General features: G+C 39.7%; 1 protein-coding gene across 3 annotated transcripts in view; it reads left to right on the top strand.

Annotated features, from left to right (window-relative positions):
* Positions 1-27,941, top strand: part of hdac4 (histone deacetylase 4) — a 244,530-nt gene that overhangs the window by 178,344 nt on the left and 38,245 nt on the right. For all 3 annotated transcript variants that reach the window (XM_030124416.1, XM_030124414.1, XM_030124417.1), the window contains 10 exons: positions 351-479; positions 2,037-2,143; positions 2,238-2,357; positions 3,332-3,545; positions 4,368-4,588; positions 9,736-10,002; positions 11,842-12,028; positions 12,353-12,486; positions 13,648-13,750; positions 18,939-18,979. In XM_030124416.1, the coding sequence (XP_029980276.1) occupies positions 351-479; positions 2,037-2,143; positions 2,238-2,357; positions 3,332-3,545; positions 4,368-4,588; positions 9,736-10,002; positions 11,842-12,028; positions 12,353-12,486; positions 13,648-13,750; positions 18,939-18,979 (1,523 nt within the window). The remainder of the gene's footprint in view (positions 1-350; positions 480-2,036; positions 2,144-2,237; positions 2,358-3,331; positions 3,546-4,367; positions 4,589-9,735; positions 10,003-11,841; positions 12,029-12,352; positions 12,487-13,647; positions 13,751-18,938; positions 18,980-27,941) is intronic.

Raw genomic sequence — 27,941 nt, 5'->3', positions numbered from 1 at the left:
TGGTGATCCTACTAATCTGTTTCAGATATCGTCCAAAGACATGCACGAATAGGTTAATTGGTTAATCTAAATTGCCCATAGGTGTGAATTTGAAAGTGATTGGTTGTTCGACTTTATATGTCACCCTGTGATGAACTGGCGGCACGTCTAGGGTGAACCTGTCCTTTGCCTGAAATGTAGCTGGGATAGGCTCCACCCACATGACCCTCTAGAGAACAAAGTGGTTCAGAAAATGAATGAATGAATGTATGCTTCAGAGGTGTAGTTGATGCCTCTAAAATAGAAAAGTGCTAAACACAGCTCATTTATCGCCGTCTGTACCTGTCTGTGTGTCCTGTGTGTCCTGTCAGCCTCTGAACCCAACCTGAAACTTCGATCGCGGCTAAAACAGAAGGTGACGGAGCGTCGCAGCAGCCCTCTGCTCCGCAGGAAGGATGGGCCCATTACCACTGCCAAGAAACGCTCTCTGGATGTTCCAGGTCGGTATCCACATCCTTTCTGCTGGTGCATAGTTTCCTTTGAATTCTAAAATGTTGAAGAATAGTTTGTAGCAAATTATTAGAACTGCAAAGCCCCGTTCAGAGTGAGGATTCACCACCAGATAAGACAGGAAAGTGGTCATGGGGTGACCCAGCTCAACTCATGTTGGCTGATGCTGCTATTCACAACTCACCTAGTGTAATTTTCAGTAGTTGGTATTAGGGTGCTGTCTCTGTAGGGCATGTTTTCTCTGCCTGTGGTTATTAGGTGATGCTAGATATTCAATCTCTGGGCTGGGGGCAAGTAAGGGCCTCAGGCTCCAAAATGAAGGCTGTTTTATTTTAATGAATGTTGGCTTCCAAACCCCTGGTTCCCAGAGACTAATGCTGAACTTGTCTTTAAATATACTTTGTCAGTAATAGACATTGAGTCATTCTGGCCTTATTCATTTTAAATGAACTGTGTAATAAGAAATCCTTCTAAGATCTATGTTCTGAAATGAATGTGGACATGAAATGACATTTCATTTTAGTCAGCGTTGATTTACTGAGTTTTGCCTGCTGGTATTTGTGTCCACTTGTGTTTAGTGACAAACCAATATGAAGACAGAGGAAACAAACAAACAAAAAATCAGCCAGTGCATGACGTTAAGCAACATTAATACCCCAGAATTTCAGGATTGGTCCATTCCTAATTTCTCTTTTTTAGTTTACTGGTCGACAGGCTGTAAGCTATTGTCGTCATGCGGCATCTGGTGTCGTCGTCTGGCGTCCGTTACAAAACTTTCAATTGTCTTCTTCTCCCAAACTACAGTTCTGATTGACTTCAAACTTGGTATACAGCTTCTTTATAATGATGTCAACACAAGGTATTGAAATTATGTCCATCCGGATCTGATTCTGGATTTGGTGCGACTTTGACACATTTTCCCATTATAAGAGATAGGAAGTGGATTGATACAATAAATCACTAAGTATCAATGATATCAAGTTGGAATTTGAATTTTTTACAGATCTGATTGGAATATGACCAAAACATGGGCTATTTCTGTAATATAATAAATACACATAACTGGGTGATAATAAATGGCATTTGGATACATTTCCCAAAGCTTTTAATTTGGCCGGTAAGCTACAGGGCCATTGGTCCTATTTTTCAGAAAAGTATTAAAATGCAACTACAGTAGGTAACTCTTAACTGTCTCACTATTTGTAATACACTGAATTATAAAATGCTACAAATCACATCAACCTACAAAAAAGCCTGAATTCCTAGCTGTCAGAGTAGATGTAGGGTTTTTGACATGGAAGCAATACGTGGCGTTATCTACTTACATTGGTGTAAACTGGCAGTTTTTCAAAATATAAAAGACCAGAGCATTAATAATACCTTCAAGTTCTCATCTTATCTCATCTTGAGTCTTTGGTCTGAACTGGACTTAACCAAACTAGGACTATGTTAGCACTAGCAGTGTCCCATTTCAACTCAGAACAGCTGAACAGTCTCTGTGAGTAAGAACAACCTCTGTTGCTGTGTGTATGTTGTATGTATTGTAGAGTCAGCATGTAGCAGTGCACCGGGCTCAGGTCCAAGCTCCCCCAACAACAGCTCCAGTAATATCCCCAATGAGAACGGGGTCGCAATCTCCAGTAGCCCCGGAGAGGTAACCGCCTCAACACGTGTCTATGATCACATATGGGCACTTGTACATATGTATACAGTGGTCATCCAAAGTCGCTGTGACTGTGTGTGTTCAGGCATCTCTTCTTCAGAAGTTGGCTTCCAGAGAAGGTTCTGTCAGTGAGTTGTCTCTCTACACTTCCCCGTCTCTGCCAAACATCAGTCTGGGTCTCCCAGCCTCAGCCCCTGCTACCACCGTGAGTATACGCAGTAACGCATCCTTTGCTTCTACTACCGACCACAAATGGTCTTAAAACTGTAAAATATGAAGCCCACTGCATCTTTTTCCCCAAAAAATCATTACCCTGGACTTAAAGTCATTTTCACATTATTCATGTGGAAAATAATGTGTCACCCATACACCAAATGAAAATATTTAACCTTTGATGAACTAAAATGGACCATATACTACACCATGTGGTTCCTATATTTAAAGGCCTCAAATTGTTTTTGCACTTCCAAACAGGTTTTTTTCTTCTCAAGATTAGACACTACAGGCATTTCATGGTTTGTGGACTTCCATTATGATGCTTGACTTAAGTATTTCTGACCTGTATATTGTGTTTTTTGGAGGCAGGAGTGACCACATTTGAATGATACTACACTACTATAACCCAGTTAGCTACTGTTAGCACTGGATGTTAAGCATCACAACATCAGTCTTAGCCACTTTGTAGAGATGCTTTTGACAGTAGTCATGTCTGCTTCACATAATGTACAAACACACCAATAAACACACCAGTAAACATCTACAGTGGAGCTGTGTGCCAGGAAAACAACAATGTTTTATTCAATGAACAGCAGCTCTGACTCTGATTTCTGACTCTGCAGGCAAGTGAGCTGTTAATTTAATGGCTTTTTGTCTGAGGTGAGTTATACAAAAAAGTCACAAAGAAAACAAGTCCTTGAAATGGAAATGAGCTTTACAGTTTTTGTATCATGCTGTAAACATATGCATTTCTGCTATTTTAACATGGAGGTCTGTGGGGATCGAGTCACTGATGGAGCTGCCCTCTAGCAGTCATTTGAGGTGGTGCAGGTTTTGTGGCTTCATTTTGCTAATCCTCGTGGTTGTGGTTTCATTCAGTCCTCATTTGATGATGCCTTCCTTTGTATGTCTGTATGATTCTGCCCATGTGTCGGTCTGTCCATCTGCCTCTTTGACCTGTAGGTGGTACCAGGACATCAGGATGGTGACAGTCGCCTGGCGCTGCCTGCCTTACAGCAGGTCATTCCTCTGACCCCTCCTTTTCTGCCCACTGCCCACCTGCCCTCCTACTTGGCATCTTCAGTTCTGGATAGAGAGGGGCCCGGAGGGGCCACAGCTGGTCACAGCCCCCTCCTCCAACACATGGTGCTGCTGGAGCAAAGCCATAATCAGATGGGTTGGTATCTGCTGCAACACGTCTATTCTTTACTTGTTACGAGTCAATAAGTGGTGTACTAAAAATCAACACAATGTATATTGTAACACTGAATCTGCACAGTCCTGTTATATTTCTGCAGCAGAGGCCCAGAAATTAAGCCTGTTATCTGATATCTACCCAATAAACTGCAAATGCAATTTTTTGATGTCCAGTAAATTTTAAAAATTACTGCAGGTTACACTTTATAAAAGAGTTTAGGTTAGATTTATTTGTTATGCATAAAGTAATTTGCAATTTACTTTTTTACATTCATATATTTAAGCAGGCTTCAAATGTAATACTCAACACAAAACCTAATGTGTGTCAGTTTTCTTTTGGGAAGTAAATCTCTACATTTTTGTACCAAGTAGCAACAAAAGCAACCTCAGCTGAGGGCCTGTACTGCATTTCGGTGTCATTTACTAGTGTGCTGCTCTGTATGATGATTAAATACTAAAGTAATGGAACAGAAAAGCATATGTTTTAACCCAGACCTTGATCTTTTCCTGAATATAACCAAATACTTTAACCAAGCTACAACTGAGAATTGAAAGTTATAATTAAAAAAATTATTGAAAATAATCAAATCCTAAAACTCAAGCTTTGGGATGTGAACCCATGCATATGTAACATTTTCTGATTTGGATCAGCTGTGTCATAGTTTCCCAAAATAAGATGTAAAATTCAGTGTGTAAGTAAAACTTATCCTAGAAGTTAGAGTAAAAAGAGACTGTTGTGATTGAATACTAGAATCACAATCACTGAGTGGGTCCACTCCATGTTTTTCTTTTTTTTTTCCAGTTGGTCTTGGTGGCATCCCCCTGCCGTCACCATCTGTCTCCAAGCTTGCACGGGGCCACCGTCCTCTGGGCCGGACCCAGTCAGCCCCCCTCCCCCAGCAGCAGTGTGGACAGGCCCAGGCTCTGCAGCAGCTCGTTGTCCAGCAGCAGCACCAGCAGTTCCTGGAGAAACACAAGCAACAGTTCCAACAGCAGCAGCAGCAGCAGCACATCATCAACAAGGTGTGTGTCTGCACTGGGTCAGCATATACACCATAGTAGTATAGTACTATATAGTATAGTATATAGCATATGCACTATATAATACTATATATACTGAGTTGGACAATTGTGGGAGGTGTAAGTCTGTTTATATGTCTATATGTGTGTATGTATGTGTAGGTCTATGTAGGTCCGTTTATGTACGTGTGTCGTGTGTGTGTGTGTGTGTGTGTGTGTGTGTGTGTGTACCTCTGTGTAGGTCTATTTATATATGTATTTGTATGTAGGTCTGTGTACGTCTGTTTATATATGCATATGTGTGTATGTACGTGTATGTTCATTTATATACAGTTTATATACATGTCGTGTGTGTGTTTACATTTGCAGAAATGATTTGTTTTTTGTGTATGAGTCCAATCTGTTCAGACCAGGAGGAATCTGTGATCAGCAGGTCTCATACCAAATCTGTCTCATTTCTTGTTCATGTATCCTTGCTTCTTCTTGTCGCCCTAGCAACTGTGCTCTGGAGGAAGCTGCCTCCATATATGGTCACACAGGAAATGTGACTCAGTGCATTATTGAGGTTGTGTGTGTGCACGATGAGGAGAGTTTTAGTATTGTAAGGTCAGTGTAGACAGGGAAACTGTTGTTTGTGTTTGATAAAGTTACTGTCGGATTCAGACCATGGTCTTATGATGTTACTACTGCTGGTGCTGTGACTCCAACCCAGGTGTAAAAAAGGTTATTTTTATGTTATTTTTGATGTTGTAAAGCATCACCTCTTAATCACTGAGATTAATTTGGAGCATGTTTGGGGAAAAAAGTAACTGATACATCTAACTATCATGTATTACTAAACATCATAAAGCTCTTTTCTCCACCCTGATATCATTTCACTGATGTTACATTAATCTATCAATCAGAAAGTGTCTATGTCCTCTGTGCGATCATCCAGTCCAAAGTTTACAAGTCTAATAATAGTCATGTCAGAGCTGATCCTAATCTAGTGTGTTCTAGTTCTGAATAAAAGAATCAACTCTTCCATTGTCAGCCTTCTATAGAGTCAGGTAGTGCTAAGAAAAGTCATAACATCAGAAAATTGTGAAGCAGTGTCAAGTCTTTGCATATATATACATCAGAGGTCACCAACCCTGGTCCTCTAGAGCCACTATCCTGCTTGATTTAGATGTTTCCCTCTTCCAGCACACCTGACAGGTTGTTATCAGGCTTCTAAAGAGCTTGATGATAGGCTCATCATTTGAATCAGGTGTGTAAAGGAGGATACATCTAAAACATGCAGGATGTAGATCTCGAGGACCAGGGTTGGTGACCCCTGATATACATACATATACTTAGCGCCATTAAAAACACATTGGTCAAAATAATAAGTATATTTGGAGATATATTAAATTAATTGGTTTGGGGTTACCTTCATATTAAAGAGGGAAGCACTGATCATTAGAGAATGAATTGTGGACAAGTTGTGATCAACTTAACACGTTTATGCAGTGCACTGAATACAGGTAGTCAGAAATTGAAAGTGTCATCATTCAATATTGGGTGTGTCCACCTCTGGCTTCCAAACAAGCAGTGCAGCAACGCCGCATGGAACTGACAAGTGTCATGATTCTGTCTGGAGGGATCCGATCCGATCCAGTCTGGCACTGATCTGGTACTCAGATGACTGATTGTACTGCGATGACAGCACAGACAGCGAGCGACTTCACCACGGCTCAGCTCTGCGCATATCATGCCAATGGCATGTTCTCTCTGTTGTATCGTACGTCGTGGCATTTTGAGTCGGCAAAAACATTTGGGCGTTTTCTTTGCTGCCTTTATATAGGCTATTGGCCACACCTAAAGTTACCAGTCAAGCGTGACTCTGTACAAGAGATTCAACTCAATGTCCGACATTAGGGAAGTAGTCCAAACGCCAACGTCACACATGTCAGGAATGAAAACAATACAGCTGTTAACTGTGTTACTCATCTCATGAGCAACATATACAAAATAGGCACCTGAACAAATCATTTTCTGGAAATTACATCACATGTTTGGACTGTGCATTTTTAATGGCGTTAAGTATATAAACCCTGTTGTAAATAAAGTTTTGTTTTGTTTTTTACAGTGCAGATATGATTGGGTGCTTTTTCCCCAACTCCTTGCATTCATTTTATTTTTCTGTGATAAAACTATTCCTGCATTAGTTTCAGTGATCTGCCCTGATTCATGACATTTGTAAACATGAATCATTTTTAGCCTTTCTGTGTCAGATGTTTTTAATGAAGTCAGTAATGCAGAGGTCCCTTCCTGCATACTTCATATTGTCTTAAACTATTGCAACATGGCGGCAAAAAGAAGAATGAAAGAATGTTGAAACATGTCCAAGTGGAGCCTGCTGTCACTGACCTGAGACACCCAGGGCTCACTGTGTTGTACTCACGGGTAGAATATTGTAATGGAAGTGTTTGTGTGAAAGTGATAGTGACAAGAGTCAATGAGTGTCAGGTGTTGGTGTATATTCAACCACCTCCTTTTCCGCACACACCTCATCTATGTCTTTGGCTGAGGTTTATTCAAGGTCCGTCCTCCCTCATTCATATCCCAGCCACTGTTTTCACTGTTAGAAAAGCAGAGTGAGGACGACAGACAGAGCTGAACCAGGGAGAAAGGAAAAGTGAAAATGAGGCAGCGGGAGGGTTTGAGTTTGTTTGGAGAAGAAGGACAGAGATGAGGCAAGAGGCTGTTCTCTGACGTCAATGGACCGATCCCTGGGCACCAGGCCAGTACACTGAGGGTCTGTGTGTGTAGGTGTGGGTCTGTGTGTGTCTGTGTGTAGGTGTGTGTGTCTGTGTGTAGGTGTGGATCTGTCTGTGTGTAGGTGTGGGTCTGTGTGTGTGTGTGTCTGCATGTAGGTGTGGGTCTGTGTGTAGATCTCTGTGTGTGTGTCTGCATGTAGGTGTGGGTCTGTGTGTAGATCTCTGTGTGTGTGTCTGCATGTAGGTGTGGGTCTGTGTGTAGATGTCTGTGTGTGGGTCTGTGTAGGTGTGGGTCTGTGTGTAGATGTCTGTGTGTGGTTCTGTGTAGGTGTGGGTCTGTGTGTATGTCTGTGTGTAGGTGTAGATGTGGGTCTGTGTTTATGTCTGTGTGTGTCTTTGTGTAGGTGTGGGTCTGTGTGTATGTATGTGTGTGTCTTTGTGTAGGGGGTTAGAATTAAAAAAGCCTCTTCTGGTGTTAAATCAGTGCAGTTTTGCTGACTTTCTACCAGGGTAAAACAGTAGTAAACAACTAAATGTCCGTTGTCATGTACAAAGGCTGACACTCATGGAGTCCAATGACCAGCTTAGGTTTTTTTTACGTTTTTGTTTTATTTTGAGAAGTGGGCTAGTGTTAGTAGAATTTTCATTTAGTTTTACTATGAGATTAGTTTTTGTTTAGTTTGTATTTAGTCTTAGTGTTGGCTTTAGTTTTTTTCCCCCCGAGATATTATCATGTGATGAATCATGTGATTTAAATGTTTGTTTGGTCACAACTTATCATTTAAAATAGGTGCCAACTTCCCCTTTTTTCACTTTAAGTTTTCCGGAAAAAACAAACACCAAGCAAAGCTTTAATTTTCTGTTTCTATAAACATGTTTCAGGGCAGTTCTTTAAAATGTGCATGGAACAGTCTGACTCTGTACTTACTCTAGTGTTGCATTGTGGTACTACATGACAGGCAGTGTGGAGTTATCTGGTTATTAGCCTACTATCAGCCATTTCTACTTCATAGAACATTGATTTCCCTGCAGTATATTAACATGTTTGATACGAAAGCATCACATCTGTTACTTTAAAGTGAAATTAACTTAACTTTCAAATGTTTCTGATACCTTTAAACTAGGGCTGGGCAAGTTAGCGCATTATTACCGCGTTAACGCATTCATTAAATAACGCCAACAAATTTTTTTTTTTTTTAATCTCACATTAATGCCGTTTTGTTATTGTTCTGCCTTTCAAGCAAGTCTTAGTTCATTTATACATACGGACTCTTATTTTGAAACTCATGCTTTTATTTTGGCGCTCCACACGCACCAAGCACCGGTGCTCTGTGTACATGCCGGCTGAGAGGAGAAAAGAGCGAACTTTACAAGTAATGCTGAATCAAACTTTGTGTAACTCCTGCAGAAGCAACGCCTGTATGTATCAATCATTCTGTTGTTTGCTAAATAATTTCACATGCAAACATACCGTTAGAAACATGTTTATGACGTTATTTTGGATGTGTTTATTACAATGTGTTAACATGTTTAGGCTAATTCGTTTATGCTAGCGGTCGGAGATGGGTTGCTAATTCTTTATGCAGGCTCATGTTAAGTTTATGTAAATTCATTGGTTGTGTTTAGGTATAATATGCCAGCCTTTGAACTAACCTTTACTTATTTACGATGTGATTGTTGTATTAGCAGCCAATTTAAGTTTATAATAATTACATCTGTGCATTATGCATGCATATGAATGTGCATATCCCTAAAAGACATAACAAATTGAATTATCTTGTCTTTATTTTATTAGTTAGCTCCTTCTTATGTCCGAACTGACAATGGTAACACCGAAAGGACAAAACATACGTTAGTGACACTTATTCCCACCACTAGAGGGCCCCCTTTGCTTGCTTTTAACAACTGAACATCACATATTAATTGGGCTTATTAGTATTAGTACTTATTAGTGGGCTTAAGACCCCTGTCAATCACTCACAAGCCAAAATAAACTGGTGGGGACATAAAGATGGAGAAAAGCACCGGTCTTTTGCATGGACATTTTCATTTTAAATGTCTTCAGATGGTGGGGTTGATAAGGCCAAAGTTGTTTATAAGCACTGCAATGTGGAATTATTTTTATCACCGCAGTAGTACTTCAAGTCTGAAATATCACTTAAAGGCAATACATGCTGTTGATGCCAGCAACGCCCCCCCCCCCCCAAATATAACCATGCGATTAATCGCGATTAATCACAGAAATTGCGAATAAAAATTTTAATCACTGCCCAGCACTACTTTAAACCTAACATGTCACTGGCTGAGTGATTTGCAATACTTGTATGTTTTTTTTAAAATATTGCATGGGGTGGTGGGTGTCATACTGTAGTTTATGGGGCCAAACCTCTGTTCTTCTACCTCCTTTAGATCATGTCCAAACCCAGTGATCAGATTTCCGTCACTGGTTCCGGCAGCTCAGGCCCCTCCAGGCAGCACCAGAGCCACCCAGAGGAGACGGAGGAGGAACTTAGGGAGCACCAGGGCATCATCTCCTCCTCCTCCACCACCTCCACCTCCTCTGCATCTGTGCAGGAGGAGGGTTCACTCCGGGGGGTCATCGTCAAGCAGGAGCCCCTGGACTCACAGGAGAAGGAGGACAGGGACAAGGAGAGACAGGAGTTCCTCTTCAGGCAGGTAAGGATGACAGGATCTGGGTTCATGTGCTCTACATGTGGATAAACCTGTGACATTTCCCACCAACAACTGAAAAAAGACCAAGCAGAGTTTAGATCTGAATCTGCATGCACCCTCAAAATGACCAAATAAGGCCAGGTACACAGTTTTATAATGAGAGATGTGACAGCAAAATCAAAAGTATTCAAAAATGGCCAAAATACACTCAGACCCCTAAGGGTTAAAAAGACAGAGCAGAAATGAAAGACTGGATGGATGTGTGATTAAAACTGTGTACTTCATGAATCTGAAACTTAGAGTGTAATGGACGTGGATGAAACAGTAGTTCATGTGTTACCTCCAGGAGATGTGTCCACTGAATCTGAACAGACATCACCATGGATTACTGTGGACCACACAGTCCAACGGGTAATTTTTCAGAATAATCAGTCAGAACATACTGATGTTCTTTCAGTCTGTTCCCTGTCTGTCTGGGTCGCTTTCAAACACCATTTAAACTGTGTTGAAGAACTGAGCATGCCCCTTGTGTCCACAGCAAGTTCAGCAGTATGTTCAGGTTATTCACATTTTTTATGAAGGCATACTTTGTAAATGTAAATATTTTCATGTAATTTTACTTCTTTGCACTAAGTCAAAGCTAAAAATTTGGAGTTGTCACTATTTATGTTTTTATGATAGTATTTTACTGATCCAACCCTCTTGAGATTGAATTGGGCTGTATGTGGAACCAGAACTAAAATGATTTTAACATTTTTGACTGTGTAATTTTTGCATTTCATAAATTCATCCTGGATCGGACCCTTCAGTGGGGTAGTTTTGGCTTGTGGGCCATGCCCTGTTACAGAGCATCCATCTGTGTGGATGTTGACTCTAGTATAGTTGTACTGTTTGCTGCAGATATGCCTGACCCTGAACTCAGCAGTGATTAACCCTGAGATGAGAAAAAAATTAAAGATACGATCCTGTTCAAACTGAACATAATGTGAATGGGTTTTGCACATACATTAAATCAGCAGCAGTCGGTGTACATTGATATATACTGTTTTGAGGTGCAGCGTGGTCTTATTGTCACATCATCCAGTTCAGAAGGACAAACACAGTCAGGACGGCGTGTCCTCTGTCCAATCAGACAAATTCAATCAGGCACTCTTCACGCTGTCGCTGTGGTAACCATAGTATAAGCAGAAACACAATTCAGAACACAACTGCCTGTTTCCAGAGACTCTACTGAGGTGAATGGGTCCATGGATATTTAACCCAGGTCCACACATGCTGTTGTACCATTTGCTTTGGAATCATTTATAAATTTGATAAAAACTCTTATATGATGAGGATCCATGTTATAAGATGAAACAGCAGCGCAGTCTGTTTTTAGAGTGATGGAAACTAGCCTATTTATTGTATGTAGTGAATCCAAATCTATAGTCTTTACAGTTGATGAGGTTATATGTCTTTAATTTGTACTTGATACATAACCATCTTGATCAATGACCCATGATGAAGATTCTTCTTCCTCTTCCTCCTCCTCCTCCTCCTCTTCCTCCTCCTCTTCTTTTCCTTCTTGAGGTTGAAGAAAACAAATTGTTCCAGTGGAATTAAAGAAAATCATCTGTAGTAAACAGATATAACATCCATAAATGATCATAATTTAACATCCATGATTATGATGTGTTTTCTTCTTCAGCAGAGTGGAAACCTAAATTATAGCTGTAAATAAATGTCAAATGTTTCAGACGATCCTGTAGTTTGTATCTTCAGGTGTCTGGTGCCACCTTGTGGACAGACGACATCATTACAGTCCAACTATCTGAACACATACAATTGTGTTTGTGTGAGCAGCAGGCTCTGCTGTTGGAGCAGCAGCGGATCCATCAGCTGAGGAACTACCAGGCATCCATGGAAGCTGCAGGGTTATCAGTGACCTTGGCCGGACACAGACCCCTGTCCAGGGCTCAGTCCTCTCCAGCATCGGCCTCCTTCCACATGGTGGTCCAGGAGCCGCCGGCGAAACCTCGCTTCACCACAGGTCTGCAACAAATACCAGACATATACATATCCTACATACTACAGGACCACATGGACGACACAAAAGCAATTTAGCTGATTAATGAGCTGATACCAACCTCCAGAAAAATGTGGACACTGTGGGAACTGTTTTAAATTAATTCTTTTAAGAAAAAAAGCTAGCTTTTTATGTTTACTACTATATAATTGAACAACAAACTGCAGTAATACAGTGTAAGTAATAGTGTAGGTCATACCTTCCTCTTTAGTGCTGTAAAAACATCCTCTCTCTGTCTGAAGTTGTGTTTGTGTCCTCATTGTGTGTTGTGATGTGTTTGTGTTCCAGGTCTGGTGTATGATCCGCTCATGCTGAAGCACCAGTGTATCTGTGGAAACACCACGATTCACCCAGAACACGCCGGTCGCATCCAGAGCATCTGGTCTCGACTGCAGGAGACAGGACTCCGATCACAGTGTGAGGTAAACACACAGCTGACTGCAATCACAATCTCACATCAGTGCATGAACAGATTCCACAAAACCATTTAAGGCACTCCAGTATGTAGGTCTATCGGTCCATCTGCAGCAACAAGGGCCTCCTACATCCTCTTTACTTAGAACAAAGTAGATTGTATTTTTATAGACTTTGAGTTTATGAAAATCCCAAAAATGATCCACTTTGATTATATGGACAACGTGTCCTACACAAGGCAGATTTTTTCCATGTGAACTGAAAATCGTAAGTGATTTTCAGTGTTTACACTTTAAGCTTAAATTGATAAGGTAAATCAAAGCAGTGAGACGAAAACTTATCTGCTGTGTGAGATGGAATATTATTAAACCTTTTACAAAATCTATCCTGAATACTTTGTCATTTCAAAGTCTATGTCTATGTGGGTTATCTGTGGGCTCTCCCCATGTCTGTGTGGGTTCTCCAGATATCTATGTGGGTTCTTTCTGGGTTATCTGGTTTCTTCCCAAACACCTGCATCTTCATAGTTGAACTGGTCAATGTAACCCATCTGTAGGTATAAATGTGAGAGTAAAACTCACATCAGCTCATACAGTGTTTGTGTCTCGTTGGCACCATGATGGACTCAGCGCATCCCCAACTCTTGTTTGGAAAATGAGGGAGGGACAGAGGGAGGGTCACATGTTTAAATCAAACTTCTATTCTATCTGTTCGAAATGACAAGAGTAGGTTGTTGTTACAGCCACAAGGGGGCAGTGCATGCCTGCTTTCTTTTTATACATGTTCTCCACATTATAATCATACTATAGGTTCTTTTCTTCTGGTTTTGTTCTGTTTTTTTCTGGCAAATATTTGTTGTTTGTTTGTCAATGTCTATAGAGATACAAAAGGATATGAGCAGAGACAATATTTATGACACCATGATAACCTGTATCCACTCTGCTACTGGCTTAGGGTTACTTTATTACTGTACCTGCTCTGGTATTACCTCCTGAACGCAGTGTTTCAGTTTGATCTCGTACCATTTATTCCTCTGTTTATGTGATCATTTGCACATGCATGTTACACACCAGTACAGCTCTTAAGGCTAAAATGGAACGCTGCAGTAAGTGAATGCAGGTTAAATAAGTTATTTCTGAGTCGTCTTCATTTTCTCTCTACCTTTCCAGTGCATCCGGGGTAGGAAGGCCTCACCAGAAGAATTACAGACAGTCCACACTGAAGACCATGTTCTGCTGTATGGAACTAACCCACTGCGCCAGAAACTGGACCGTAAGAAGCGCACTGACACATATTAGAATGGTGATACAAGAGAAACCCAGATCAAGGGTTAGGGTTAGATTAAATAGAGGAATCTGACGGTCACAAGAAAAAACAGTATTAATCATAGATGAGCAAAAGTGTTTAAATGTAACACAAATGCAAAACAGGGAGAACTGTAAATATATAGGAAAAATCTCAAGTCCCTTTGTCCTATCTATCGTTTATTGGTATTTAACATTAGGGCTTCCTTAAATGCATCTTGCCATTGAACTAGTGCACATCATAGTCAGATTTCCTCTCATTCACATTTTTAGTTTATCAATGATTAATTTCATTACCATTTGTATATTCATATTATGATTTCTGTGACTGAATATGGTATTACCTCCTGATTTTGGTCTATTGCAGTGGTGAATGTACAGTATTTTGTATGCAGTTTTCCATATACTCATATGATATGTGGCATCTCAGTAGCACTGGATGTGCAGCATACATTTATACACTATCTGTCAACAGATAAAATGTCAAAAAATAAATAAAAGAACAAAGATACAACACAGAAGATTAATGTACTTCAGTGATTGAATCAATACATTGCATGACACTCCATATTTGTCCTGGCTGCCATTAAATATCTATGACTTTCATTAAGTTAGCTGGAAAGTCCTTGTTTCTCCGTGTTGATCTCCACACATTTTGAATCATCTGTCCTCAGTATTGTCGCCACCGCCTTCATCTGCACTGTTCTATAAGTAACATGTTATTCACACACACACACACACCAAACACACTGTTTCCACCATTAAATAAAATCACCAGAGGTTTGTAAGAGCTAAGTTATCAAATCCAACACTGTCAACACCAAACAGGACATGGTAAACTGTTGTAAATGAAACTAGAAAAGCACTTGGAGAGCGCAGACCTCCGCAAAGGCAGATCAGCCCCCCCAATCACTACCGAAATGTAATCATTTGTTCCTTGTGCCAATATCAACACTTCCTGAAAATTTCATGAAAATCCATCAATACGTTTTTGAGTTATCTTGCTAACAGACAGACAGAGAGACAGACAGACAAACCCCGATGAAAACATAACCGCATACATGTCATATCCACCGTTTCACTTGGCGAAGGTAATGAAATCCCTAACCCTGGTGATGCAGAACAGAGACAGTTTCCTCAGCTTTGTTCTTCATCGTGGTGGTTCAGCCATTCTACTGCCCCCTACAGACAGGACGGTCACATCTGTAGTCGAGTTGACTTACACATCTGAACTTCATCTCCCGCAAACTCTGAATTTTTTCTGTTTATTTTCTGTCTGATGTTCCAACCTGATTCTGCTAGTTTAAACTTAAACTTAAAAAACACACAAACAGAACTCTAAAGGGAATCTAGCTGTAGTTTTACAATTAGTGACTTTATTAGATCCCGAGTTTTTGTCAAATCTTCTAGTCTGTGACTAAAACATCTGACGTCTAACAGATCTAACATATTTGTTCTTAAATGCCTCATTGTGTGATATAGGATAACATGCTGTATTACTATTTTTTTTATATTTGATGACAAGCACACTTTATATAGGACCTTTCAGGATCTGGTGCTTCACTAGTCATCAACAGCAAATATTCCAAACTTTTCAGGAGCATAAATAGTAGGTTTTTACATAATGTATGTTTCTTTAAGAGTGAGCCATAATTTAAACAAAATTCACACTCTTATCTTGGAGTATTTGCAGGCCTCAGTACAACAGCACAGTGTCACGCTTGACAATACAACATACATTTGCGCCATAACACAAAACATACCCTGATGATGATACCAGGATGATAAAAGAAAAAAGCAGAGTGAGTGTAACAGGTTCATTAATGCTTTCTGCAACATAGACACTCCTGATCCAGACTCAGCGTTGTTCAGATGTTCACCCACAGTCATCTGAAGCTGAACTCAGTCTGAAGGTGTTTTAAGTCCTGCATCATGGCTTTATGTCATCAGCAAACACTGAACAAACTTCTGCAGCTTAAAGTGACTGAACCACTAACTGTTCGCTGATGGAATCACTGGAAACGGACCTAAAGCTACATCATCAGCCTGTTAGTCCAACTCTACTGTGACTAAGGTAATAGACTGAAGATGCCCCCCCCCCCCCCCCCCCCAACTTAAAAATGGTAGGCGTGACAGAATGCTCAATTCTCCTCCTAGTCCAGCAAACATAGGTAATTTGTCACCTTTGTGTTTGACACAGCTTGGGACAGTGGAGGCGTACATCATGTTTCTCTGGGTCTTTGGCACGGTTTTCTAAAGTTCTGAGCTTTACTGTTCCTAAGTAAAAGAAAGTTTAAATATGAATGTTAAATGGAGCCCTGTTGTCTCCAGAGGTTAGAGGTGCATCAGAAGTTCTCTAGTGTACAGTAGGCATTGGCTGGATGTACTCTACATCAAGACAAATGTGCAGGTTTGAAAGACATGCAAGCTACTTTGCAATGTTGCCTTTTGTCTAGACAAGGAGTTAGGGTTAGCCTAACCCTAACACTTAACCCTAATCCTAAACCCCTAACCATTACCCGTACCCTACCCTATCCCCTAACTCCATAAGGAGTGAACACTATGAACACATAGTTTTGGATCTACTATTACTCTAATGCTAACACATTTCTGAATGAAGACTGGTGTGTGTTGATGACTTGACACATGAATGAAAATGAGTAACTGATGTCCTGTCGATCACTGTTGTTAGTCTGAGGTTTAGTCGGTGACAGATTTTGTAATAAATGACTCCACCTGTGTGTCTCATGAATGTCCCCATCTCCCTTTGGCCTTTAATGCAAATACCTTGATTCTTCAGCGTCTGGTAAAAGAATCTGCTCTAATGCTTAAACCTTGTTATAACAAAAGGTCCAATGTAATAAAGTGTGGAGGTGTTACGATCAGGTGACGACCCAGTGAAGCTGTTAAACTCTAAATCACACAGGCTGCTCAGTCACTTAGGTCCAGCCTTTGGTGGCTTCGAGTGCAGGTGTAGCCAAGGCCAGCTGATTTAACAGGAAAATCCCAGTAGTCATCTTAGCTTTGAGTTCAACACAGAGCTGAGTTCTCCTCATTATTACTGCTTCCACAGGGGGATTAACAGACACCTCTGTTCATAAGACACATGGGTCTGAACACTGACTTGGAGGAGAACACACCAGAAATGTAAACTGTTCTAACACTGCACAGTGGAACTGGTCAGGGATTAAAGTATTCATCAGGTGCAGTTCATCTGAAGTGTACTGACATTTGAACTACCCACCTGTAGCACTACCCACCACTGTCAGCGCTGAAACGACTCAAACAAAAAATGACAGATAGGCACTTCATTCATCCCGCTGGTGGACTTAAAGCATCTAGTAGCTCACACTGTCCACATAAATTAATGACAACATATTGAGAACATATAAGTAACAATACACTCAAAAAACAAAACAAAACAAAAAAAACAATTTCAAGGAAGTAAACCGTTCTGACCATTCTGTGTGGAGTTTCCATGTTCTCCCTGCATTTTTGTTTCGCCGGCTTCCTCCCACTGTCTAAAGACATGCTCTAATAGGTTAATTGGTTAATTAAAATTGCCCATAGGTGTGAATGTGAGGGTGATTGGATATTTGTCTCTATACGTCACCCTGGCGACACGTCCAAGGTGAACTCCACTTTCACCCAAAACGTAGCTGGGATAGGCTTCACCCCTGCAACCGTCACGAGGATAAAGTGCTTCAGAAGATGAATGAACAAATAGTTTCCAGAAATTTTTTTATAATTTTGCCAGTTTACATATTTTTCTTTGTACAAGACTATATATGGATTCTGTATGGTGAGACAGTCTTTGCAGTGTATGCACCAAAAACTGTATATACCTCACGTAGCAAATACTTGAGGTTTCAGTCAGTTAAGTCCATGCTTATGACCTGAGTGAAGCGGGAGTGTCTGTAACAGCTTGGACACTGATTTCTACATAAAGAACTTAGGTGGTTTTACCACAAAAATGCTTGTGAGTGTCCGATATCTTTGGCTTTTCTCGTCTTTTTTTCTTCAACATCATACAACATATACTGTTGCTGCTAATGTCACCAAACAACCAGCTTCATCCTAAATATATGCAGATTGACTAAATGGTGGCATTGTAATTGCGTTTTAATGATGTTGTTAAAAATGGAGGTGAGCGCTTTCCTACCTTTTGTGTCACATTTGTCACTGAATGGTAGCGATGGTAGAGCAGTTGACTCAATACCAAAGGTTGTGTGTTCCATCATGGATTGAACAGTATTTGACCCAGTTTCTGGGTTTTACATACTTTTATTAATAACTGTTAATGTTGAATAACTCATGAACTTTACATCAGAAATCATCTGATATATGAAATAACCACTGTGGCATATAATTTCATTCCAGTTATGCTCAACATACTTTTTTTCAACTTGTTCATAAATGTTTATCTTTTGTTTTGGGAGATGCTTCACATGGGTTAAGGCTTAAAATTCAGTCTGTATTTGTTAACAACTTCTTCTGAAATCAACCTAAGCTGTTCCATGTTTTCAGCCTTGAATAGTTGATCTTCATCATGGTTCACATTTAAGGATCTGAATTGAAAGAATCCACATTTTAGTCCTGAAAAACTGCTGTTAGCTCAGATTTTAATATGCCTTCTACTATCTTAAATTAAAAGTAGTTGTGGAAAGAAAAATCTTTATGGTGTGAGGGCAACATTTGTTTGACATTGTGCATGTTTGACTCGACTAATTAGGAGGAATCCTTCTTTTCAGTCTGTGGCCATTGGATCTGAATTATGTGGATAGGCTTATGCTCTCTTAAAGCTGCTTGCAGCGCTTGTTTTAAGTGATTTTTTACTTTTTTTTTTTTTTTTTTTTTTTTTTTTTTTTTTTTACTTTCTGTGGAGCTGATCAATTTGTGGCGGAAAATCAGCCCTCCTTTAGATGAACAGGGTTTGATTGTGAGTTATTTTCCGTCATCTATCCCCCATTAAAGCTTGGCCTTGTGTATTCTGCTGCTGCATTAGGTCATAAAGTCAAATGCTCAGGGTTAAGGGTCATGATCGTGTTGTTCATGACTCTAAATAGTTACCATTTCACCTGATAACCTTTTCTTTCACTGTTCCTGTGTGACTTTTTCTAAAGTTTTCTTTCTTGTTTTTGTCTTGTGTTTTTCAGTGAATTCCATGTTTGTGAGGTTACCATGTGGAGGCGTTGGGGTAAGTGCACTCACACCAAGTCATTTACTAAATATTCATTTCACAATGAAGCATTTTGTAATTTGTATGTGTTATATCACATGGAAATTGCTGGCATTAGTCATGCTGGTGTATTTGCTGGAAAATTGTTGTAATAGGCTGTTTACCAGCATTGTTAATCTAATCAATACCAAAGTGACACCGCTCTGTTTGACTGTGTAATGAAACAAATAAGAGCCTCAGCATCACCAAACCATAGTTAAATAACTGTTTCCTTCACCCACTTGGCCCCCCACCCCCCAAAATAATGGACATATTTGTTCTTGTTCCACCAAACACAAACACACACACTCACAAAGCTTTAACACGCACGCACGCGCGCGCACACACACACACACACACACACACACACACACACACACAAACAAAAAACACACACATGCATAACATCGGCGCCCCTGGAGGACCAGAGGCAACAAAAGCTGTTGGCTGCTTTTCCTCCAACTTTGTAATTATAACCAGATGTTTAGAGCATCAGAGCTGTGTGTGTGTGTGTGTGTGTGTGTGTGTGTGTGTGTATGTGTGTGTGTGTGTGTGTTTACACTGGTTTGGTTGGATGTGTGTTTTTGTTTGTGTGTTTTTGCCTGTGTTAAGGCAGCGATGTTGATGGTTGTGATGTGTTTGAAAGGGATATGGTTAGATATATGTGAGCACAAGGTGTGTGTGGGTGTCATTTCCTTGTGTTGAACTATTAAACTAACCTAAACTGCCAAAACAAGCTCAGAAAATCCCACGTAGGTCTCACTCAAGTATTTCTGTATGTCCTCCATATCTTCTCTCTTTCTTTTGACAGGTTTTCAGCCTACCTAACAAGTTTTAACCAAATTTTCAGAAAACAACTGTCAAAATAAAATCAGGATGATGCTTTCATCTGAGTGTAATTCAGACAGAAATAACAACCATGTATTAATTCCATCTGACTGAAGCCATAGTATGTCCAGGTCATGTTTAGAGCTGTTGGCATCCATCAACATGGACTTGAATGAGGAATTCCCCAGGTTGTGTTTTTACCACTGATGCCTTGGCTTCAACACCAGTTCTTACAAAACAAATGGCCCATTTTAACAAGAAGATGACACAACACCAAACGGTACCAAGCTTGACTTTCATTTTTAATTTAATTTCATTTTTTTTTAGCTAATTTATTTGTTTGCTTTTTTCCACACTCAACTATTCTCACAACATGAAAAATCAACCCATGACTAACATCCACCAAACTGTTGGGATCGTAGAACTCATGGAGTCTAGGTTGTGTTTCAGGCACATTCTCGACACAAAAACTAGAAGATTTTCCATTTTAAATGAAATCTAATACATGCATATTGATCTTTTGCTCCTGGAGGATTCTGTTGTGTTTGTGTAAATTGACTTAGAGTCTGGTTTTGACCAACTTTATATGTAAAGTGTCATGAGATAACTTTTGTTATGATTTGGCACTATATAAATATATATTTGATTTGATTTGGTTTGATCTTACAAGTCTTATCTGAAAACCACAGCCATATAGCTGTATAGTGGTTATGGTGTAAAACACACATAACACCCACTCATACCATCTAAACCATTCATCTGACTGACCTTTAGGGTAAGACAGATGCGGATGTGGGTCAGTGCTTTGGCTAGAGCTTTGTCTCTCAGACAGAACTTCACACTGATCATTAACATAAAAATTTGTCTCCATTTTTATGTTGTTTCTGTGCACATTGGCTCAAAGTACAAACTGACTGTTTTTAGGAAAGTGGTGCATGCTGTTCCTTTAATGAAAATGTAGACAACTCATTTGAGCTGTATGTACATACACTGTTGACACTGAAGTTTAATATTAAATGTTACTCATTTCCAATTGACCAGTGAATTTGTGAATTTTTCCTGCTTTACATACAACATATTTAATATCCTCTCAATTAGTTGCACATTACTAGTAGTGTCATTTAAACCTATTAAAAGCAGGGCTTAGTGTTGCGGACCTCCATGTTTTTATCATTACTAACATTAAATGTCTGAGCTGATGGATGCACTCAGACATCTTTGATCTGCATTTTGATCCAGTTAGTCCAAAACCTGAGCCTGGCTCTAGTTTTGTCCTATGATGTCCGATGCTTCTTACTCATATTGTATAATGTTGTTTCAGAGTCTTCTGCAGCTTTTCGTACGTGGTGTTGTATGGTCACTGCTTTGCTTCTACTATGACATTCATGTTGGTTTATGGTATTAATTCAACAAATGTCATATTCTCCTCACTGGCCCACTCATACCTGTAGGTCATCAGTCATTTATTTGCCTTATATTCTTACACCAACTTTTTCACCTCAACTTTTTTGTGATACTTCGTCCCATTTTTATATGCATTTCCACTTTTTTAAAGCACAAATCCAAAATTCACATAAAACACGGGCATGAAGATCCACCATCTTTCTTTGTTTTTTTCTTTCTGTTCCCTGGGGTTTGAGGGTTTTTCTGTGGTGGGAACATGAAGATCCTGAGATCTGCTGCTCCTTTCTGTTCTTTATAACAGCAAATGGGACTAAATTGTTGTCTTCCTGTTTTATACACACATATAAGACACACACACACACATGCACACTTAGAAAGGAAGGGCCTGAAATTATCCTGTCAGCTTGTGGAGGTTTGTCATTTTGTCATAGCAACACACACACACACACACACACACACACACTCACACACTCACACACCCTTACCCTTTCACTTTTTCCTGAATAGCTGGTGTCTTACTTCTTGCTTGAGGCAAAACTAACATGAACATGTGAAATAATAAAGCACTCAGTCTCCACATGGGGCTTTGAACAGCGTCTGTTTGTGCTCATTAACTTGAGTGTATTTATGATCCAGTTTCCCATTCACTCACTCACTCAGCTCTGACATTAGTTCACTCATTCAGCCACTGACTTGGCTACTATATGAAGTCTGATGATGTCTGCAGTTCAGTCCTCACTTTCACACCAATGACTGGCTCCCAACAGGAAGACCACCAAACCCAGACCAGAGTGACCACAGTGACCAGAGTGACCAGAATGACCACAAATACGGAGTGAGCACAGTGACCCATAGTGACAGAGTAACTACAGTAATGATAGTGACCAGAGTGACCAGAATGCCAGACCATACACACAGCCGTGGCCTCCTCACAGCCACGGTTTTCAAATAGTTACACAAGAATAGGATACATATTTAAAAGGAGCTGTAGGGCCATACTGAACAACAAAAACATTATTATTTCATGATGGCGAGAATAAAGTTATGATGTTATTGGAAAAAAGTCATAATGTTTCAAGAATAAGAACTGTAATGTTTAAAGAAAAGGTGAAAATAGCATGAAAATAAAGTTATATTAGAAATATATTTATATATTACAAGATTTTTTTTTTAATCAGAGAAGGGTTTAAGAGTTTTCAAAATTCCAAGCTTGACCAAATTCAGCAGTTTATTAAAACACTTTTGCTTCTGACTCATAATTTGACATTATCTGTTCATACAGAAAAAAATTGCTTCATACTTATGAAATGATTTTCACCATGGCATTTTCCTCATGAAATTTGTCGACTTTATTCTCATAGATTAGTACTTTACTCTCAAAATATCATTGTTTTCCTCCCTCTGTGTGTTCTGAGCACTCAGTTAGTTGGTTTAGGTTTATAATCATTTGGATGAGAGGTGAAGAGGTTAATGCTATCTTTTATACATTAGATCTACCCACATCCTTTTCGCTACCTTACCTTTCCTTTTTGATTCACCAGTTCTTATAGCATATGTGACCTCCTCAATCTCTTACACGTTTACCAATGCATTCCTCGACATTAGGTCAAGACAGTTCTGTTGCCTCTATAATAATAATAATGATAATAATAATAATGGATTAGATTTCTTTTCAAGGCACCCAACATGGTTTACATTATTGATTCATTATTCCTTCGCTCTCATATTCACACTCTGGTGGTGGCAAACCATGTTTGTAGCCACAGCTGTCCTGGGGCAGGCTGACAGAAGTGTGGCTGCCAATTCCCGTCAAACGGCCCCTCCCCAGTCCCCATTCACTCACGTTATTGGATGACCCGCTCTACCTCCTGAGCCATAGCCACATGTAACCAGGTGCCAAACAGCTGCCAAGATGTTCACTAAATGTATGGGTTCATGGTGATTTATGGGTTCATATGCATGCGCAGGAGCTGAGCAGACGGGGAGGACGCTGAGCTCTGACAATTTGTCTATGTTGTGGTGCTTAATTGATTTAAAAAGTGATTTAAATGTAAACTTGCCACATGTAAGAGACTTTACGTTGTGCTATGCCGCACAAAAAGCCTAAACTCTGTCGAAACAAGGTGAAGAAATGTCGCAACAGGTGGTAGCAGGTAACATGGCAGGTATGGAGTGCAACATGGAGGAACTTTCAGTCCTGATGCGTACTATAATGTGAGAGGAGTTGAACGTAGTGGTGTATAAGCTAAAAAAACTCACAGAAGACATCTGCATGTACACAAAAGCTTGATGAAATGGACGAGACATTGTCAAACCTGGACTCACACATGATAAAGCTGGAGAATGTCTGTGATGGGCTCATTAAGGTCAATGACGAGTTGAAACACAAAACTGAGCGACTCAAAATGCACAGTCATAAAAACAACGTGAGTGTATTTGGCCTGATGAATGACATTGAAAAAAGGAATCCGACCAGCTACATGTCCGCTCTGTTTAAGGAGTTATTTCAAGATAAACTACTGGTGGAGCCACAGGTGGACATCGCCCACAGGATTGGACCAGTGGGGAAAGGCGCTGATCAAGCGATGATTGTACGCCTTCTAAGGTCTACAACGAGAGAGGAGATCCTAAAAATCGCCAAAAAAGAGAGTGTGCTACAAGTACGTGGGATGAAGCTAAGGATTTTCCCAGATCTCACCACAGAAATGGCCAAAAGATGTGCAGGATTTCGTCAAATGAGGAATAAACTGAAGGACGCTGGGGTGAGGCATGGCATAATTCATCCAGCGACACTGATAATAACATTCAAAGGAGAGACTAAAAAGTTCACAGAACATAGTGCGGCAGAAAGGTATGTCAAGGCCATAACTGATGCTGGATTGAATGCGTGAGGCAAGATACAATAAACAATAAGGACATGATGACAGATCAACTGGACTATAGCCTACAGCACTGGAGCTTAAAGTTACTTTCTATAAAGCTATGAACTAGTTTTGTTGTTGGCCAGGTAAAAGGACAGTTAAATTTGGATTAACTTGTTATCACAAGTTTTTGTCCCTAAATGCAATTTAAGACCACATTGCTGATGTTTAGTTTAGGAAATGAATTATTTGTCATGAGCAAGCATGGTTCAGTTGATGCTTTTTTTTTTTTTTTCTTTATTTCATTACAATGTTGAAGATATTTGTGGATGTTAGTGTGTATGTGGGGTGTGGGTGTATGTATGTCATATGTGTTTCAATGATAGCTCAATGTAATATGAAAGATAAAAGTATTATGGTGGTTAAACAAGTGTCTGATGGTTAAAGATAATTTCTTGGCACATAAAGGGGGGTTTAAAATAGCTCATCTGAATATTTGCAGTTTAAGGACTAAAATAAATGACATCTCAGACATATTACAGAATCATAATGTACAGATATTAGCCATATGAGAAACGCGCTTAGATTTAACAATTAACAGTCCTGTGTTGAATATAGATGGATATAATTTTTGCAGGCAGGACAGAAACTTACATGGAGGGGGAGTAGCTTGTTATGTTCAAAACCATATTCCAGTTAAAGTTAGAAGAGATCTTGCTGTAGCAGGAGTTGAAGTAATATGGCTACAGTTACAGTTACCTTATGTAAGGCCTGTCCTTCTTGGATGTTGCTACAGACCACCAAATGCTACTGTAATGTCCCTGGATCAAATATGTGAAATGCTGGATAAAGCATGTGAAATAGGAAATGCAATGTACTTTTTAGGAGATTTTAATATAGACTGGAAGTCTGCAGGTTGTGTATTAAAGAGTAAATTGCTTTCGTTAGCCATTACTTGTAATCTGTCTCAAATAGTTAAAAAATATACAAGAGTAAGTTTTAAAGCTGATGGTACATACTCAGCAACTCTTATTGATTTAATTTTTACAAATGCAATAGACTTATGTTCAGAGGCAGTTTCTATTGCAGTTGGCTGCAGCAACCGTAATTTAATAGCAGTTAAAAGAATTACAAAAGTGTCTAAATCAGGTCAGAATTTTATTTGTAAAAGGACATTTAAAAAGTTCAAAGAGCATTATTTTGTAGAAGAGATAAGGACTATTTATTGGTCAGAGGTTACACAGCAGCAGAATCCAGGTAGAGCTGTGGCCATCTTCGACAACTTGATAACTTGGGTAATAGACAAGCACACTCCGATAAGAAAACAAACTAAGAAATGTCTCAACTCCATGGCTGGATCAAGAGCTCAAAGAATATATGAGGCAAGGGAATCGAGGCAAAGTGGATGCAATTAAATACAATGATGTTGCTCAGTGGAATAATTATCAGAAATTAAGATATCATGTGACTAAAATTAATAAATGTAAAAAAACAAATGTATTATCAAAATAAAATTAAAGACGCTGGAATGGATAATGCAAAGGTATGGAGTACACTGAATGAATTAATGGGAAGAAAAACAAAATGAAATACAACATCTTTAGAGGCTGATGGGATTTGCCTTATTAAACCAAAAGAGATTGCCAGCTATTTGAGCAAGTTTTTTAACAACAAAATACAAAAAATTAGACAAGCCATGGAGTTGGGACAAGATAAAAATATTTCATATGAATTGATAACAAATAGTATAATGACAACAAAAGAATGTACATTCAAATTTGACATTGTAACTGAGGACAGTGTGAAAAAAATACTGCAAGCAAGTAAAGACAAACCCTGTGGAATAGACAACCTGGAAATTAAATAGTTGAAGATGGTGGCAGATTTTATTTCCTTGCCTATTTCTCATACAATCAATTTGAGTTTATCGGCTGGTGTGTTTCCTTCTCAATGGAAAAGAGCAAAAATTATACCTTTAATTAAAAATAATACAGAACAGTTTTCAGGCCAAAATAGCAGACCAATAAGTTTGTTACCAGCAGTAAGCAAAGTTATGAAAAAAGTTATATGTGATCAAATACAAGAGTATTTTGAAGTAAATGGGTTAAACACAATATATCAACATGCTTACAAAACGGGTCACTCCACAACTACAGCACTTACTCAGATTACTGATCACTGGCTACAGGAGATTGATAATAAGAACTGGTTGGTGCAGTATTCTTAGACCTAAGTGTGGCCTTTGATGTTCTAGACCATAATATTCTGTTAAAAAAGTTAGTTTGTTATGGATTTAAACCATGTGCTGTTAAATGGATTGAAAGCTATCTCAGTAATCGTGAGTACACAGTCTACTTTAATGGTAGCTACTCAGAGGTTGAAAAGATGAGTTGTGGGGTGCCCCAGGGTAGTTGTTTAGGACCCCTTTTATTTTCAGTTTTCAGAAATGATTTTCCACTGGTAACTAAACATGCAACCATGGCAATGTATGCAGATGACACAACATTATATTTATCAGCAAAAAATGTAGGTCAACTTAATACCATCTTAAATAAGGAGCTGGACTTAGGTACACAATGGATTATAGACAATAAATTACTTATTAATGCAGGTATTAAGATATTTGCAAGATATTTTCTTAGGATGTCACCAACGTTGCTCTTAACTGTAGGAGAAAATGTGATTTAACAAGTAGATGAAGCTAATTTATTGGGTGTAACTGTGGATGGCATACTGTTGTGGAATGGCTAAATAAATAATATGTTGCAAAAAATGGGTCGGAGTATAGGAATAATTAGACACTGTAAGAAATTTATTCCCCAATGGTTGACTAAGGTATTAGTTCAGTCATTAGTATTATCTCATATGGATTGTGCCTCTGTTGTTTGGTCAAATACTAATGAAAATAATTTACACAAATTGCAAGTCACACAGAACAAAGTGGCACAAATGGTTTTGGGTTGCCCATACAGAACTAATATAACCACAATGCACAACAGTTTGACATGGTTAACTGTAAAATCTAGATTGAAGTATTTCTTATTATCATTTATTCGTAACATTATAGCAACACAAACTCCAGAAATTATTCACAGAAAACTGTAATGCGTCTTCCGCGCATGCGTGGCGTCTGTCAAACCGCCAGCGGATCTACTCTCAGAAATCCAGCCCTTTAACTACTTATTTCTTGCCTTTCAACGCTTACTCACTTGAACCCAACCTCTTAACCGTGTCTTTTTAACTTGACGCTATCAATCCAAACCTCCATCAGGACAGGTCAGTATTGTCAGTGGATCCTTACCTCTGGTTGTCACCCACCGCTTCCCGCGCTCTGCCCGGTATCTCGCTGCTTCCACCATGGCGTCATCCTCATCAGCTGGAGATAGTCCTCTCGTCCAAGCAAACAAAACCCTGGTAAAGGCTTACCAAACTATCGCGGATCTCAAAGAGGAAATACTGCGCCTCTCCGCAGAACTCGCGGAGAAAAATGCCCAGCTCTGTGGTTTCTCCAGCCGCCTTCCCACACTGTCCAGTCTGTTCCTGAAAAGCGCAGAGAAGCCCAAAGCCTCCTGTGATGATACGGTGTTATGGGATCCTTCCTCTGCCTGTTCTCGCCCCCCGTGTTCTACACCCTGGTCTGAAGTGGTGATTCGTGGCCGCAAAAAGAACACGAGCAAAGACTCACCACCGCCGAGCATCAACACATCAAACCGCTTCGCCGTCCTGTCCGTGGAGAACGCTCCGGCTCCTCCCCCCGCCAGGGCTGATGTGCCCCCCATCCCACCTGGCTCTGTCCCGGAACCGGCTCCTGCTGACTCCGTGGCTGCCACCGAGCTGATTACCGGCGA

Source organism: Sphaeramia orbicularis, chromosome 21 (genome assembly GCF_902148855.1).
Source record: "Sphaeramia orbicularis chromosome 21, fSphaOr1.1, whole genome shotgun sequence".
Lineage (NCBI taxonomy): Eukaryota > Metazoa > Chordata > Actinopteri > Kurtiformes > Apogonidae > Sphaeramia > Sphaeramia orbicularis.
The sequence above is the reverse complement of the archived record's forward strand: the minus strand, read 5'-3'. Positions and strand labels throughout refer to the sequence as shown.